Genomic DNA, 18,157 nt, shown 5'->3' with positions numbered 1-18,157 from the left:
ACATCCATTTCTGGGAAGATTCTGGAAGGGATCATTAGCTGACGGCGACTGAAAAGGGGGCAGCAAGGACAAAGAGTCAGCCTGAAAAGGTCACGTGGGGCTCCCCTCCTGGCTATTGCCCAGTAATGAGGCAGCTACATGGAATGCTGCAGTTTAACTAGACTTTTAGAAAAATTGTCCCACTCTTGTTATGGAAAAATATCCCAGTGGCTGGCATGTGGTAGGTCGTACTAAAAGCCCCTTAATTGGTTGGAAAAAATGGATACATGCGACTCACTGGATGCACTTGGCTTTGGTTGAGCGGCCGTCCTCCCAGGCAGTCACTGATCCTCGGGCCACTTTGTCAGGAGGCTCCACTGGGGAGCTCTAGGGATCCGCCCTGGGCTTGGCCCTACTCTGCTTCTGATTTTAATCAGTGACTTGGATAAAACCATAGCTGACACGCACATCACATCTGCAAATGATGCAGGGAGGGAGAGAACATATGCTGGGTCATAGAATGAGCTTTTTTTTTTTCTGAAGCAATGGGGGTTAAGTGACTTGCTGAGGGTCACATAGCCAGGAAGTGTTAAGTGTCTGAGGTCAGATTTGAACTCAGGTCCTCCCGACTTCAGGGCTGGGGCTCTATCCATTGCGCTCCCTAGCTGCCCCTAGATTGAGGATCTTTAAAAGGCTCAGCAAGCTAGAACCCTGGGTTGAATCTATTAAAATGAGATCCAACAGGGATAAGGTAATGTCTTGATTTGGCTTTGAAAAACCAACCTGATGAGTACGGGAAGCCGTTAGCCAGTAGCTTGTCTGGGTGTGAAAGGCATTTCAGGGAACTTCAAGGGGATGATAAATAAACAACATGACCCGGCAGCCCCCGAGTCCAGCGCCGTCCTGCAGAGGATTGAAGGGTGGCATCCAGAGCCAGGAAGGCTGCCATCTTGTGCTGCTCTTCCTTAGGCAGACCCAGTCTAGGGCAAGTCGTTCATTCTGAGTGCCCCAGCTCATGGGGGAACATCCAGAATAGGGGAGGATCCCAAGTCTTGTCATTGAAGCCATTGAACAGGGTAAGCTTGGAGCAGAGGAGACCAGGAGGCAGGAGAGCAGCTATCAGCTCTCTGGAGGAGGGTCACCCTATGGGAAAGGGATGAGACTTGCTTTTGGTGGGTGGAAATTTCCATCTCTGCATTCAGAGCTCTTGCTCACTGGGCTTTGGGCAAGCCACGAGGCCGTGGGCTTCTTCCCCGTCCCTCTTCTGGGATTTGGTCTCCCTCCAATTACTGGTCATTTAGAATGGTTTTGTCCTTTCAATGCTACCTGCTGCTCTCAGCGCTCCGAAGCCTGGAACGTTAATCCGGATTTTTCTTCCTCCCCCTCCATTTGCAGCTGAAAACCCTCTCGATCACATTCAGATGGCTCTTATGAAAAGAGGCCTCCAGCTCTGGCCCGAAGCCCGGCGCTCCCAATTCTCAAACGCGGGTCCACAAATACCTCTGCTTTCAGATGCCCATTATCATCATTCCTCTCCCACCTGCCTGTCTTGGAGCTCAGTCTAAAGTGGCTAATTTAGAGTTCTGAGGAGCCTCTGAGCCTGTGGGCGTATGACGGCCGCTTGCAACCCCTCAACGGGACCCTTGTTTCAGTGACTCGTGGTGCCCGGAGGCGCCAATGCACCTGGTGGGCATCCAGGCGTTACCGCATTAGGCTGATTTTGCCAGTCTGGGTATTAGTGTCCTGAGGAAGGCGAAGGGACCCGGAGTCCAAAAGCCCACCAACTTTGGGTCCTGGCTGCAGCCCTTGCTGGATGGCAAGCTGGCCAAAGCCCTGGAGCTCTCATCTGGACTCAGAGCAAACACTTCAGAGCAAACACCTGAACAGCAAGGTTATTGATTCATTCGCCTCCTGTTTCTGTAAAATAGGGATAACAGCAGCACCCACCTGCTGGGGATGTGGTGAGGAGCAAAGGAAACAATAAATATCAAGTCCTTAGCACAGTGTCTGGCACATGGCAGGAACTTAATAAATACGTGTTCGCTTCTCTCCTCCCCCAGTCCCAAGGATCAGAATAGGAATAAAGGATAGAGAAGAGACTTAGGCTTGATGTCAAGAAGCTTCCTAATGGTCTGTCCCAAAGTGGGTTGGGAGGCCTTGAGAGGGAGAGTAGATGACCAACCATCTCTTGGGGAAATGGGAGCAGAATTCTGTCTTTAGCAGTGTTCTCACTGGACTAGAGGGCATTGAACCTGAAGTTAAAAGTCATCAAGTGGGAAATAAGGAAAAGTGGAGAGAATGTGCTTCTGAGGTGGCCACGTGCCTCAGATACTAAGCACTCCTCCATGGCTGACGGCATGGCTCCATCCTCAAAGCCCCAACTCTTCAATTCCAATGGACTTGTGATGGAGAGAGCCATCTGCGCCCAGAGAGAGACTGAATGTGGAGCACTGCACCCAGAGAGAGACTGAATGTGGAGCACTGCACCCAATGTGGAGCACTGCACCCAGAGAGAGACTGAATGTGGAGCACTGCACCCAATGTGGAGCACTGCACCCAGAGAGACTGAATGTGGAGCACTGCACCCAGAGAGAGACTGAATGTGGAGCACCACATAGTTTTTCACCTTTTTGTTGTTTTTTTGCTTTTTGTTCATTTCTTTCTTGTTTTCTTTCCTTTTTGATCAGATTTTTCTTGTGCAGCATGAAAATAGTGGGAATATATAGAACTGCACATAGTTAACCTATATTGGACTGGGAGGGGAGAAGAGAGGAAGGAGGGAGAAAAATCTGGAAGACAAGGTCTTGCAGGGGTGAATGGTGAAAACCATCTTTGCATGGATTTTGAAAATAAAAAGCTATTATTAAAAAAGAGATGTGGCTCTTTAAGAAAACTGGTGCATATATGAAAGCCTTGAAATTACCGAGCCAGAAATAAGGCTGACACAAACCTGATTGCTTACGGGTCTTTTTTGGGTAATTTGGGGGGTATTCTGCATAATGTATTCATTTTGTAAAATGCGGCTTTTACTTAAACTCTACCTTAATTAAAGCTCCTATGTGGATTAACAACACAGCGGCAATTATGTTTCCGATGTGAATGAGGGAGGCGAAACGTGGGAAGCGGCCTCGGCAGGAATCTGCTCATTATCGCCTCATTCTTGCATCAGCTCCTCCAGTGGGGAGGGCAATGAGAGCGCGCCTGGGCCCCGGGCCAGCTTTGGGAGGGAAGGGCCGAGGGGCTCGGGGCTGCCTCAGTAGCCAAGCTTCGAGCACCGCCCTCCCTCCCCATTTGCCAACTGCTGGAATTTCTGCTCAGATTTGTAGATGAGAGACTCTGAAAGCTGGAGGGGACTTTAGAAGTCATATCTTCTAATTACATTTTCAGAAGGGGAAACGGAGGCACAGAAAGGGCCTCACCCCTGCCAATAAGTGACAAAGCTTGGATCAGATTTCAAATGAGAGACTTCTGATAGCAAACGTTGGCCACACCTGTGGGGAGTGAAAGCGGTTCTTGGCTGCGGTCCTGGCTCTGAGCCCCCCATCCTTCCCTCCCTCCTTACACGGGGTGTAAGTGAGCAGCCCCTGGGACGGGACACTGCCCAGCTCAGGTGATTCAGGGAGAGAAGCAACAGGACCAGAAGGAATCGAGGATGTGCTGCTCATGTGACTGGCAAACAAAGGCAGTCATCAGGACATGGGTTTCAAAGCACCTAATGTAGGAAGGAAAACTGGAAGTCACAGCAGGAATGGAGGCTCTAGGAGGCCACCCAACCCTTTCAGATCAACTCTATTCCTTATCTCAAAGGAACAGAATAGAAAACTGGGGTAAGAGCATCATGGCCCATGAACCAGGATCAGGCAAGTAGTGAAGGGCACTGGGGCAACTGGCCATCAAGCCTCGGCTCTCCGCCCTTTTCTGGCTCAGCCCTTTGAGAAGGCCATCCGGAAGGAGTTCCTTTACTTCCTGTTCTCTCACTCTATTAGCCTTGCAGTCAAACTTCATCATTCAACTGAATCTGCTCTTTCCAAAGTCACCAATGATCATTCAACTGCCAAGTTCATTGAGCTTTTCAATCCTCATCCTTCCTGCTCTTTCTGCATCTGGTGATACTGTCCATCCTTTTCTCCTAAATTCTGCTCTTTCTAAGTTTTGGTAACAGAGCTCTCTCCTGTTTGTGCTCCCATGTGTCCAGTCACTTCTCAGATTCCCTTTCTAGGTCTTCAATCAGGTCCTTCTAACTAACTGTGGGTGTCTTCCAAGCTGGGTTTCCACCCTCTTCTCTTTTCCCTTTATTAGTATTTTGCCTGGTGAGATCATCACCTCCCATAGTTTCAATTGTCGTCTCTGTCCTAATGATTCTCCCTTCTATTTATCCAGCTCCAAGCCCTCTCCTAACTTTCAACCCAGCATCTTCAACTCTCTATTAGCAGCTCACACTGGCTGTCCCCTCCACATCTTAAACTCAACATGTCCAAAACCCCCCTCATTACTTTCTTGTCCCCTAGTTGGTCTCTTGCCTCTTTGTGTTGAGGGTCCCACTATCCTTCTAGTCATCCAAGCTCACAACTTAGGAGTGAACCCCAAAACTTTCTGCTAGGAGCCTTTCCTGCCCCTCCTCATTGTTAGCACCTTCTCTCAGTGATCAGCTTCAATTTATCCCGTACACATCTTGCTTGTGCAAATTACTTACACATTGCCTCCCTCATTAGATTGAGCTCCTTCAAAGCAATGGCTTATTTTTCTGCCTTTCTTTAGAGCCCCAGTGTTTGGCTGTTGAACCATTTGCAGTCACATCTGACCCTTCGTGACTCTGAATGGAGTTTTATTGGCAGATACTAGAGTGGGCTGGCTATTTCCTTCTCCAGCTTATTTTACAGATGAGAAGACTGAGGCAAACAGGGTGAAATGACTTGCCCAGGATCATACAGCTAGTAAGTACCTGAGACCAGATTTGAACTCAGGAAGATGAATCTTCATGACTCCAGACTCATTGCTCCAGACACTGGGCCACCTAACTGCCTTGTTCAGTCGGTGTTAGATGCTTAATAAAACAGGCACTTAAATATTTGTTCACTTAACTTGTTGACTTGACAAAGGGAAAAGCAGAAACTCTTTGCAGCATACTAGAGACGACAAGTAGAAGGAATAAATAGAGGGGATGTCTGGAAACAGATCATTAATCTGATAGAGAACTCTGAAAAGATAGTGTGGAGGACTTCAATTCTCCATGATCTATTAGAATTCTTCCTTTCTTCCAAAATCAGACCCTCTAACAACTTCTTGACAATTGAATAACATTTTCATTTTTGAAAAGATGGAGGAAATTATAATAGAAACGGCTATTGCGGACCCGATGCTGACCAAGAAGGAGGAACTCATGATTGGATCAGAATGATGGGAATCTTGGATCATTTCATTTTTGAAACTGTGAGACTAAAGAAGAAGAAAGCCAGGAACAGCCTGAGAGACATTTTAGACTTTGGAAGATTAGAATTCAGAGTTCAGAGAAAGAATGCTTCTCGAGGGCAGGCTCTTTTTGGCTTGTTTTTGTGTCCCCAGAATCTAGAATATTGTATGTGCTTAATAAAAAATTGTTGAATTGAATGCCCTGGCTTAAAGGTCTACAAGGGAAGCTGGCCACAGTTTTCTCAAGTACTAATTTCTCCAGACGTGAACAGAAAGGACTATTATAGGGAAAAATAAGGAAATCTGTGACTAGTACCAGTGTGTATAAACAGAACACTCAAACTTACTTAAGATGTTAAAGACAGAAGGTGAAAACAATGGTAGGTCGTGGAGGATGAATACAAGCTGTGCAACGAAACTGTCAGAACAATGGAAGGATGAGAACAACAAACAGATTTAAGAGAAACTGGGGAGGGGGAGGATCAAAGAAAGGACAGGGTTGATTCTCTGAGAGAACAAGATAGTAAAAGTCAGTGATGGAAAGACAGTTCATCCTGATATTCCTTCTATTTTCTCTACTAAAAGGGATGACCTTTCGACAGGAAAAACCCAAAAGGACTAATACAAAATCGACAAGCTAGATGGGATCCAGAACAGGGTTATCAAGATGATGGCAAGCCTAGACATCTTTCTGGAAAAACATGGGTTGAAGAAACTGAAGATGGTTAATCTGGTAGAGAGAGAGAAGCCTTGGGGGTGGGGAAGGACCTGAAAATTCTCTTCATGTTTTTGAAGGGCTGCCTTACGGACAAAGACTTAGACTTTTTTTGGCCTGGGAGATAGAACTAAGATCATTGGTTGGAAGTCATAAAAGCAGATTTAGACTCGATGTCAGGAAAAGCCATCTAAAACAGTGTCATTCTCAAGTGCCTCTCCAGGTGCTGAGTTTCTCATCACTGGGCAATTTCAAGTAGATGCCAGATGGCCACTGATGGGGGACCTTGTAGAGAGGACTCTTGGGTCAGGGATGAGTAGGTGGGACTATATGGTTTCCTAACTGGTAGCTATGATTCCGCAATAGTTTAATCACTTTAGTCTATTGTTACCCTCGGGGACAGACACTTGAGGACAGATGTCACAGCAGAGGATGAGCTTGGCTAGCGGGACTTTGCTATTCTTGGAGGTCAGTTCTGGGAAGGAACCAAATGTGTTCCCTTGGTGGTCGAAATATGAAGGTTCTGGCTACCTGTGATGGTGCAGTTGTATCTCCCCCCCAAAAAAGCAAGAGGCACTAAAAACATGCTTTTTTGGTGCAGGTTTTCCTCGAAGCGGAAGCACGCTCTACCTCCCTCCCTGTTCCCATCCAGTCTTCCTCTCCTATCTGTCCTACTGCCCCCTCCTACTGCTTAGTTCCCTCCATCTGATGCTTGGGAGATTTTGGTAAAGGTGAGTGTGAGAAGATTCCAGGAGGGAAAACCAGAAGGGGGTAGTGCCGTGAGGGCATGAGGGGAGGACGCTCTAGGGGACTTACTTCCCCAAACAACTGAGTGAGGTCAGCAGGATGGATTTTTTCACTGCCATTTTCTAAATGCAGGAACTGAAGCTTGCCCAGCATCATCCAGCCAGAGTTCTATCTGCTGAGAGCAGAGAACATGAGAAATTCCTGCTTGCCTTACCAGCAGTTGAATGGGGTACAGAAAAAGATAAGGGGCACTGTTCTAGACTCCCCCAACACCATAAGCCTTGGGCGTGAAGTGGCAATGAGGACAACCGAGAGGGAGGAACATATGGCCAAAGGACAATCAAGGGCCCGATTCCCAAGCCCAGAATAAAAGGAGAAGCTCTTTAGGGGAAGATCTGATGGGGCCATCACATGAGTCTAAGGAAGAAAGAAGGGGAGAGATAATATAAGGACTGTCCTGAGAGCCCCGGAAGTGCTGGGCTGAATCAGCTTTCGAAAAATCCCTGCTTTAATTTGGAACTAGGCTCAAAAAGTTATCAAACTGTCCACACCCTTTGACCCAGCAATGTTTCTACTGGGCTTATATCCCAAAGAGATCTTAAAGAAGGGAAAGGGACCCACACGTGCAAAAATGTTCGTGGCAGCCCTTTGTGTAGTGGCAAGAAGCTGGAAACTGAGTGGATGCCCAGCAGTTGGGGGACGGCTGAGTAAATTGTGGTATATGAATGTTATGGAATATTATTGTTCTGTAAGAAATGATGATTTCCGAAAGGCCTGGGGAGACTTAGAGGAACTAATGCTGAGTGAAATGAGCAGGACCAGGAGATCATTGTACACAGCAACAACAAGACTATATGATGATCAATTCTGACGGACGTGGCTCTCTTCAACAGTGATATGATTCGAACTAGTTCCAATTGTTCAGTGATGAAGAGAGCCAGCTACACCCAGAGAGAGGACTGTGGGAACTGAGTGTAGACCACACACAGCATTTTCACTCTTTCTGTTATTGTTTGCTTGCAATTTTGTTTTCCTTCTCAGGTTTTTTCTTTCTAGTTTTTCTTGTGCAGCAAGATAACTTATAAATATGTGTACATATGTTGGATTTAACACATTTTAAAAACATATTTAACTATGTATTGGACTACCTGCAGTTGGGAAGGGGGGAGGGGGGAAGGAGGGGAAAATTGGGAACAAAATGTTATGCAAGGGTTAATATTGGAAAAATTACCCATGCATATGCTTTGTAAATAAAAAGCTCTGTGAAACAAGGTCAGGATCAGTGAGGAAATGGCAACAGAACACCAGCTGCCCTGAAAGGCTCCCAGACCTTTGAGAGAACTGGCAGGGAGGGTTTCTGATCACTGACAGTAATCTTTGAGGAGTTCTGGAGAACTAGGGAAGTAGAGCAGATCTGGATGCGGATTTTGAAACATTTCAAGTTCCAAAAAAGAGAAGGTCTTGAGCAAACCCAAGACCAGGAAACTCGGCTTTAATCCCTGGAAAATACTAGAACACGGTGGCAAGGAATGAATGGCGAACACATGAGTTCACTAAGAACAATCAAGCTAGACAAACCTCATTTCTATTTTTAGTGGGGAGGACTAGACCGACGGGTAAGTGTAGAAAGGATTTATTTAGATTTTTGGCAAAAACATCTGACAAAGTCTCTCATGACATCCTTGTGGACAAGATGGAGAGATAAGACAGTCTGGTGACTTAGGAACAAGTTGATTATAGGCTCTAGAGAGCACTGAGTCATGAACCAATGTTAAGCAGGCTAAAGACAATTCCTGTGGAGTGTCATGGTGGGGGAAAGAGACAGAGAAATAGAAAGAGAGAGATGGAGAATCAGAGACACAGAGAAAGGCAGAGTCAGAGACAGAGAAACGGAGAGAGAGAGAGAGAGAGAGAGAGAGAGAGAGAGAGAGAGAGACAGAGAGAGAGAGAGAGAAGGGGAAGGAGGGAGAAGGGAGAGACAAAGGCAGAATCAGATCGATTAATCATCTATTTCAGGACCTAGCACACTCCTCTAGGGACTCAGTCTATTTCTGATTAACTGATTGAGCAGCCTCTCAGAATTCAAGTCAGGGAGCACAATGTCTGAGCCCATGACTTCAGCCCTTAGGAAAATGTAACCTGAGCTCCCTCCACGGATTCTTCACCCCCTTTTACTGAAATGTCAGACACCATGGGGACATCACTCAGGCACTCATGGCTAATGTCTCCTTATGGACCTACCAGGAGCACCAAAATCACGGGGCCTTGATAGATGTAGTCAACATAGTTCCCCGGCTCTTTGCCAAACCAGCATCTGTAAAGGAAAGAGTCCAATATGAATGTGTGTGCAGACGGAAGCTTCTGTTAGCACAGATCTGAGCGAGGCTCTTCTTGGCTGTCACTCCTGAGCTAGCCAGCCCCTGTGGAAGACGAAGTTGGACCCTGCAAATCTCGTTTTGACCAATGAGAAAAATCAGATAATTATTTAGTATTTTATATTTGACTCGATGCTGTAATTGAATCTATTCTAACTGCCCAAGCCCCAGTTCTTTGTCTTTGAGTTAAGTGTAAAAGTTGTACAAGAAAGGAAGGAAAAAAGGAAAGAAGGAAGGAAGGAGGCAGGAAGGCAGGCAGGCAGGCAGGCAGACAGGAAGGAAGGAAGGAAGGAAGGAACGAAGGAAGGAAGGAAGGTAGGCAGGAAGGAAGGAAGGAAGGAAGGAAGGAAGGAAGGAGGCAGGAAGGCAGGCAGGCAGGCAAGCAGGCAGGCAGGCAGGAAGGAAGGAAGGAAGGAGGCAGGAAGGCAGGCAGGAAGGAAGGAAGGAAGGAAGGAAGGAGGCAGGAAGGCAGGAAGACAGGAAGGCAGGAAGGCAGGCAGGCAGGCAGACAGGAAGGAAGGAAGGACCATGACATGAGGTGACCTTAATTTGAAAGTAGAATTCCACTCCTCATTTACATGGCAATAATAAGAAGAATGAAGACAGCTAACATTTGTAGACTTTAAAGTTTGCAGAGCACTTTGCATATATTATTTCATTTGATTCTTACAAGAACTCTATAAAGCAGGTGCTATTATTATCCTCTTTACAGAGCAGGAAACTGAGGCTGACATGACTTAAGTGACTTTTCCAGGATCCCACAGCCAGTAAGTATCTCAAGCCAGATTTGAATCCAGGTCTTTGTGACTCCAAGTTCAACACTATCCACTGTACCACCTAGCTAGCTGCCTCAGGAGGTCATTTCTCATGAATGTGCCTTTTGATTTCATGTTCTTAGTGATTCTCTCCCCAGTTCCTAGATGCCTAACATCACATTTGGTGGGGATGACATGACTCCTTGCATGTGGAGTCACAAGGTGGATAAAAGATTCAGGATAAAAGAAAAAATTTGGATTGCTGGAGGAAACAGTACTGCTGGTTCAATGTCACCAAATGGAAGGCTCCGGCCCCGATGACTTCATGGCCAGGACATTAGTGAAATGTCCATTTCTCCTCCAATGGTAGGAAATTTCACCAGACAGTCAAGCGTTCTCCAACCACCTTCCCCAAGGAAGGGAGGGAAAGGGAGATAAAAGAGAGGAGACAATCGGTATCACGGCCCGGGGAAATGTGAATATAGTGAGTGTAATCAGCACCAAGGTCAGAGACAGCACCTGATAGATTGGAAATTGAGTTTCTCTATGGTTTTTGGAAGGGACATGAAATGAGAAAGAAGAGTAGTCAAGGTGTGATGGCCATCTAAGAACCAGGAAGAGGAAACTTTCCTACTGGTGGTGATAGGCCAGATGCTGGCATGGAATTATGAAGCAATTTTACTCATTTTCAGACCCAGGTGAGAATACAGGGTATCTGAAAAGGGGCACTCTGAATAACGGAGCCTTCCCTCCTGTGCTTATTTCTCTCTCTCTCTCTCTCTCTCTCTCTCTCTCTCTCTCTCTCTCTCTCTCTCTCTAAGGTGTTTTCTGTGGAGGGAAGGGCCAAGAGAATCCTGGGTGCCTTTGTTTTCCTTCATCCTGCATACCTTGCATCCTGCGGCTCTGCCCACCGTCTCCCTGGTGACTCCAACTCCAGTGGTTGCATGGGGGGGGTTCCTGAAACCACCTCCAGCTGCCTTGCTGTGAAGGCTTTTGGGTGGGACTGAGAGCCTAGGAATAGCAGTAAGTCTCTGACTCTTGAAAGTCTGAAGGCTGTGAAGTCTGGTGATGAGAATCTTGAGCTGCCATTCAAGGGTCCTAGATTCTGGTCCTAACTAGCTCATTGTGCACTACGTGGTCCTGGCCGAGAACTTCCATTATGAGCTTCAGTTTCCCCATCTGGAAAATCGCGTAAATTCTCCTAGTCCTTCACCATTTTTAGGATCCCGAAAGGATAATATGTAGGCATGTGCTTGTATGTGTATGTAGATCTGTGCACGCACACACAGATTATACACATGTATTTTGTTGTTCAATCACATCCAACTCTCCACGAGTTGGATTTAGAGTTTTCTTGTTAAAGATCCTGAAGCACGTTGCCATTTCCTTCTTTAGTTATTTTTTTACAGCTAAGAACTGAAGCAGACAGGGCTAAGTGACTTGCCTAGGATCATAGAGCTAGAAACTGTCTGAGGCCAGATTTGAACTCATGAAAATGAGTCTTCCTGATTCCAAACCCGGTGCCCCAAATAGCACACCATTTAGTGCCACTCCACCCCCCAATTTTGTCTGGAGTTCCTTTACTTTTCCCCCGATCCTGCTAGTACTGCAGCCCCTACCCTGTCTTCAGCCTTCCTTTCTGTTTAGAAAGCACAGTCCTATCAATTAGAGCAGAATTACGTGAGAGCTAACCTGAAGAATCCAATGAAGGGAACCACATCCCCTATTCCTAGCCTGCGAGCTCCCGTCACCAAGCCTTGTCCAATCCGAAGATCTCCCAAACCCAATTCACTTCCTGCCTTAAGAGAAACTTATACTAAGCTTTGTCCCTTTATTCTTTGGGAGAATCTGTCCTCCAAGTGGGGCTCTCTTGCTGAGAAACTCAATAAACCCTTATTGGTTCTGATAGTTCTGGTTTCTTTGGGGGTTCTGTTCAGATTCTGGCTTTGGTTTGTTGTGGGGTCAACAATTTTACCCACACTGTACACACACACACACACACACACACACACACACACACACAATGTATAAAAAGAGTCTCTCCAACTAGCTCCCCATTGTCTACAACATGGATGACCCGTGGGCATTTTCCCAGTTCCCACAGTGGAAGGACTTTGCTTCACACATCAGTCTTGTCTCCTGCTAAGCCTGGTGCAAACTCTCTGCAGAATCTTATTCTAGAATCTGAAAAACTGAGTCAGGAAAGTACAGCAGCGTTCCTTCCCTGGGCCCAGCCAACGCAGGCCAACGAGTGAAACCCTAGGGGAGGAGGCTGCTTATCGCCTAGGAGACCTTCGGCAGCCCCTTCATCCTTCGTGCATCTCGTTCTCCTCATCTGGGAAATGAAGGGATGGGGCTGTGGCGTCTTTAAAGTCCTGACAGATGCCGTTCTGGGAGCCTATCGCACTCTGTTCCAGAACCAAGTAGAGATGGGTTCTGCTTAATGAACACCTGCTCTTTCTTTCCTACTGCTTCCCTCTGTTCATCCAAGTGAGTAGGTACTGACTCAAGGACCCCCCCCCCCCACACACACAGAAGAATATGTGATTTCACTTACTGCTCATCTTCATAGTAGAGTTTGCCAATGGCCCAGGCGATGATGATGGGGCAGGGGATGACTGAAAGAAAGACCCGCATTAGAGCTGTGAGAGGCGTCTGTGTGATAAAGAACTGGGGGAGTTACAGCACGACGGGCAAAGCCCCCTTGTACTTATCCTGCACTCCATGAGCAGGGCGCACAATCATACCCCGGAATTTTCTCTTCCATTTGGCCACATTCCAGACCAACTTAGGTTTAAAGTAAAATGGGATCACAAGTAGGCGTGGAGGGAAAAAAGATTTCTCTCTCCCTTCCTCCCTCCCTCCATCTCTCTCTTTCCCTCTCTTTCTCTCCCTCCTTCCATCTCCCTCCTTCCCTCTCTATTCTCTCTGTCTCTGTCTCTCTTTCTCTCTCTTTGTCTCTGTTTTTCTCTCTGTGTCTCTCTCTGTATCTTCTCTCTGTCGCTTCTATGTCTCTTCTCTCTGTCTTTCTGTCCCTGTCTCTGTCTCTGTGTCTCTCTGCCTCTCTGTTTCTCTCCATCTCTCTCTCTCTCTCTCTGTATCTTCTATGTCTCTCTGTTGCTTCTCTCTATGCGGAACTGCCCATGGAAGGAAGAGCAGACCTTGGGTCTTTTGCCTTTTGCCCGTTTGGTACCGAGGAGAATGGTGAAGGACCTTTCCCTCAGCCTCAGGGGTGGCCCGTGACAACCCCCCTTCCCCCGCCTCCCACTTACACCATCCAATGAACAGGAAGACCCACTTCCTCAGCTTGTCTGTGGAGTACGTCATGACGATGGCCGTGTGCAGGTAGCAGCCTTCCACGAACATCCAGAAGAAGTTGGTCACCACGAAGTAGTTGAAAATGGTGGTGATGCACCGACACCAAGCCTGCTCAGGGAGGACAGAGGGGGTCGGGGAGGCTCGAGGCAAATGCTCCGATCTCTCCTAATGAAATCTTGGAGCGGGAAGGGCCCTTAGAGGCCTCCCCTTACCACTGGGGCCCCTCTTGGCTCTCAGTGGGGCTTAACCAACGTCTGTGAGATCGACTGCATCCTCACCTCCATCTTGGCTCTCCGCCTCCGCAGTCCTGGTCTACACTGATTAATCCCTGATTTCACGTAGCACACACTCAGGGCGCCAAATCGTTTTCTTCTCTCTGCCTGGGCTCCCCCCTCCCCCGACCGTTCTCCCAACAGACCAAGCAGATCTTTGACAGGTTTTCTTAACTGTGCTGAGACTATGAGGCAGGGATTCCAGCCCTCCACATCCCATCTCCCTGTCTCTGTCTCTCCCTGTTTTCTCAGAGCCTTCCTACATTATCCTCATCTCCTTCTTGCCAAGGGTGACCTCTTCAGCTATGCTCTCAACCCCCCTCCCCCACGGGACCTTGTCTGATCAGTAATCTTGCATGAACTGAGGCAGGGTGGAGTGAGCAGAACCAGGAGAACAACTTCTAAAGCATCAACAATACTGTAAAGACAACTCCAAAAGGCTTAAGTTAGGATCTACACAAAGACCGATCGGGCTTCTGAAGGCTGCGTGAAAGAACGCGTCCCTTCCCAACAAAGAGGGATGGCTTCTGTTTGGGGATGTGGCCGGAGGGAATTTTTTTTTTTTTTGCTTTATTTTGCTTACTTGGCACAAGGGAGGATTCATATTTGAGGGGTGAGGAGAAGTAGTGTGTGTGTGTGTGTGTGTGTGTGTGTGTGTGTGCACATGCATTGTGTATCTGTGGACACTGTGATAATGATGCAAAAAAAGAAGAAAAAGAAAGGAACCAATAAAAATGAACAAAATGCCCAGCAGAGAGCAAAAGGCAGTTGAGAAGGGGCAGCCAAGAGGGGCAGAGCCGGCAGGGTTTAACCAAACTTAACGCGCACTCAAAAAACTCCAGGGGATTCACCACTTTGCATAAACAGCGGCTTCCCTAGTCTCTGTACAGCAACAGGGCAGAGAAGCAGGGGACGAGCTTGGGCTCCCAATCTGAGAACCTGCGCCCTCTGCCCCATCTCCAAAGCTCGCTGTCCACGATTGCACAAAGCACGATTTGGGGACCAGTTTCCCCATCTGGGAAATGGAGGTTAAGCCAGATGCCTTCTGGGATCTCTTCTAGCCCGAGGTCTCTCTGACTGGGGACTAGAGAAGCCATTTGCTGGCATCGGCTTCTGGATCTTCTGGGGCGCAGAAGGGTTGTCTGGCTCGGGTTAGGGGTCCGAACTTTGGGGTTAGTTTGTACTTAACGAAGTGAAAGCATTTTGGTTACCTCATGGATTGATATCCCGGCTTCTCCTCCCAAACGCCCACAAGCCGCCCTGTGCCCACTGTGGCCTAAAGTTGCGCCAGAAATCAGAGTTCCCTGGCCTCTACTGGAGGTCACTGGCCTTTGCCCCGTGGCCACCCCCCCCCGGAAGGTGCCTCCGCCCCAGTACCTCGTTGTTCTCATGCACAGTGTGGTCGATCAGCTGCAGGAGGAACCAGAGGAGGTTCCGGAGGATGAAGGTGGTGATGAGGTTCCAGTGAATGATGTTCCGGAGGCAGCGGATGCTCCTGGATGGGGAGGCGAAGGCAGGGAGGAAGGAGGCTTGAGCCTCCATGGGGGCATCAGACCAGACCAGTACGCTCATCCTTCACTCAGTCATCAAAGGGTCTTCCCAAAGCCCAAGGCCTTGTCATCCCCCACCCCAACTCAGTAAACTGCTGTGGCTCCCTAGTCCCACCAGCCGGGGGGAGGGAGGAGAGGAGAACAGAGGTCGAAGGAGAGACGGGAATGGGGGAGGAGGGACGAAGGGAGAAGGAAGCTGAGAGAGACAGAGTCAGGGGCAGAGAAGGAGAGAGCCCGAGGATGGGGGTGGGTGGGAGAGGAGATGTGACTCACTGCAAGCCGAGGAAGAGCAGGAAGGCGGCGAGGAGAGCCCCCATGGACATGCAGTGCCCCAGGTAGTTGATGATGAGCGCTATCTTGTAGTGCACGTCATATTTCTTCTGTGGGGAGACACATAGACGGAGGCAGAGACGGGGGAGATGATCCGGCACTCGGGGGATGCGGGGTGCAGGGACGAAGCTGCCCCCGCTCCCGACTCCCCAGAGACCACTCGGGCCCAGCCACGGGGCTCCCTCGTGAGCAAGGAGTCATGGACCCGCCCCCGAGTTTCCTTCTGGACTCTTTCTGAGGTGGTCCAGAGCAGCCTGCTGGGGGGGGGGACACCAGGATCTCCCTGTTTTCTGTTACCAGGCTAGGGGCCAGATGCCAAACCTTGACTCTCAGCTGTGAGATCCCTATGCACTTGACTTGGCTGGGCCTCAGTTTACCCATTCTGCTCATTTCACTACTTCTTCAGAACTGGGATGAGTTAGAGGTCACGAGAGCTGTCTCCCAGTGTCCTCGGCTCGGGGGCCAGCTTGGGCTTGTTTATCGGCCCTCCGGAAGCTTTCTGCCTCACTCTAGCTTTGCCCTCCCAGCCTCGAAGGCTTAATTCGAGGGCTCTCTTGTCAGCGAAGCCTCCCCGGATCCCCAAAGTTCCCGCCTAATACTCACTGCATGGAATTGGGGGCCACCAGGGGAGAGACTTCTCGGGTACAGAATGACCCGGGCAGGGGACACCGAGGGAGCTCCTGCCCGGCCGGACTTCCCACCCTGGGCGCTCGGCTGACAGGAGTCAGAAAACCCCAGACTTTGTCCTGAGCAGCCCCTCCCAGCCCCCACACTCGCGAGGAAGCTGAGGGTCCCTGAGATTCAACGTCATGCCCAAGGTCACGGGCCAGAGCGAGAACAGAAAACTACAAGTCGGGCCTTGATTTATTGTTTTGGTCATTGTCTAGATGTAAGGAAGCGAAGGAAAAAAGGGGAACTATCCCATCAGTTCGGATTCAGTGGAAAGGTCTGCTCTGAGTCCGTTTGTGGAGCCGTCAAAGGTGTCCCCACAGCGCCAGTGGGCAACAAAGGGCTTGCTCCGGGCCTTCGAGGCCGGGAAGCCTGAGAGGCAGTGACTCAGTTTCTCTAAGGCTTTAAATGGCCTCGCATCCGTGCTCCAAGTGCCGAGGAGGGGACCTGCTCCCTTTAGTGAATGAGAGGCCGAGCTACCGAGAGACTCCCTTGGATTTTGCTGATGGGATTGGGGGAGGGGAGCAGACAGGAGGAAGAAGCAAGGCAGGATTTGAACTCGGGTCTCGGTTCCCCACCACACTATACTTCAGTGGTAACACCTCTGTCCTTGAAGAACATTATTTGAGGGTGAACTTAATTCCTGGAAAGGTCCCCAAGAAAGATTTCTGTCTGCGGGACTCGGCTGGGCGGTCCCTTATTTCTAGCCGTGGTCAGAATTGGGGGGGAGGGGAGTCTGCACAAAAGATGGAGATGAATTTCCCCGCGGGCTGGAGGTGAGCTCCCTGTGCCCAGAAAAGGGCCGCGTCTGCCTGTTGCCCACTTCCCTGGGATCGAAGGGGAGGGGCCTAGGAAGGGAGCTCTTTGCTCCATTCTGCTAGCGCTCCAGCTCCTCCCTCCTGCCTCCCCCATGTTGGGCTGAGGGGCCAAGAAAGAATGAGCCCCGCCCTGAGTTCTGCGATAGAAGCCGCAGTCAGCCAGGCTTGGGGGTGGGGCTTATTCCCTTGGGGGGAGGGGCGCGGAGCACGTGGGGGAGGGGCCACTCACCTGGTCATCCAAGATGGGCTCACACTGGGAGTAGTTGATCCGGGAGGCCCAAGTCCCATTATCGGTGCACTCTCGGTAAGCATTCCCTGCAACACAAGCACAGGGGGCGCTTGGCGGGGAGGGGGAGGCAGAACACGGGCCCCTACACGGGGCTGGAGTGTGGTCTGGACTGTGTCATGGGCTTGCTATTAGCTTCCATCTCCCCCATTAGAAAGTGAGGGAAGGGACTGAGGTTTGTCTTTCTCAGTATCCCCAGTCCTAAGCGCAGTGCTAGACCCTCAATCGTTGTTCAGTCCTTCCTTCCTTCCTTTTTTCCTTCCTTCCTCCCTTCCTTCCTTCCTTCCTCCCTCCCTCCCTTCCTCCCTCCCTTCCTTCCTTGTTCCCTTCCTTCCTCCCTTTCTCCGTCCCTCCTTTCCTTCCTTCCTTCCTCCCTCCCTCCTTGTCTTTTCTCTCTTTTTTAGGGACTTGATTTGAGAATTATTTTTAATTCAGTGCACCAGGTCACACAGGCTGGTTGAGTGAGGAGCTTTGGAGCCCCTGAAACATCTGGAGATAGAGCTTGCCTGGGGGATCCTCAGCCCCTCTCTCCCCTCCCCCCAGCCCCACCTGGAGAACCTGGGGGCAGGTGCCACCTTCAGGTCTGTGCCCTTGGGCTCAGGAAGGGTCTGGATCGTAGGAGCTGAGATTTCAAGCCGGGAAGGACTTTCTGGGGCCGCCCTTTTCATTTACAGAGGAGCCAGTGTCAGCCCAGAAGCACCCACGGACGTCCTGAGGTCCCCCTGGCTCTGAACTCGGCTTGGTTCATTCATATTGAGCCCGGATCTTCCCACTGCTCTCTCACTCTCACCTCTCACCACTGGCTTTTGGATTATTATTCACTTCCTCATATTTACTTTGAATTTAATCCAGTTATGGCTGAAAAAACCACTGTTGTCCTGCCGCCTCCCACACCAATGGAGGCTTCCGTCATTTATTTCTATGTAATCGGGGT

The 18,157-nt window shown here is 49.3% G+C and overlaps 1 protein-coding gene across 3 annotated transcripts in view; it reads right to left on the bottom strand.

The window, feature by feature from the left end:
• CRHR2 (corticotropin releasing hormone receptor 2) overlaps positions 1-18,157 on the bottom strand; it is an 84,397-nt gene that overhangs the window by 17,853 nt on the left and 48,387 nt on the right. The window contains exons 4-10 of one of the 3 annotated variants that reach the window (XM_051977854.1): positions 17,167-17,252; positions 15,394-15,500; positions 14,948-15,065; positions 13,253-13,406; positions 12,538-12,598; positions 9,092-9,164; positions 8,466-8,643 (exon numbers count right to left, since the gene is read on the bottom strand). In XM_051977854.1, coding sequence (XP_051833814.1) covers positions 8,488-8,643; positions 9,092-9,164; positions 12,538-12,598; positions 13,253-13,406; positions 14,948-15,065; positions 15,394-15,500; positions 17,167-17,252 — 755 coding nt within the window. In that variant the 3' untranslated portion in view covers positions 8,466-8,487. Of the gene's footprint in view, positions 1-8,465; positions 8,644-9,091; positions 9,165-12,537; positions 12,599-13,252; positions 13,407-14,947; positions 15,066-15,393; positions 15,501-17,166; positions 17,253-18,157 lie in introns of those variants that run through there. The other 2 variants (XM_051977833.1, XM_051977843.1) reach the window with 2 other exon arrangements.

Source organism: Antechinus flavipes, chromosome 1 (genome assembly GCF_016432865.1).
Source record: "Antechinus flavipes isolate AdamAnt ecotype Samford, QLD, Australia chromosome 1, AdamAnt_v2, whole genome shotgun sequence".
NCBI lineage: Eukaryota > Metazoa > Chordata > Mammalia > Dasyuromorphia > Dasyuridae > Antechinus > Antechinus flavipes.
This window is presented reverse-complemented; position numbering and strand designations above follow the sequence as displayed.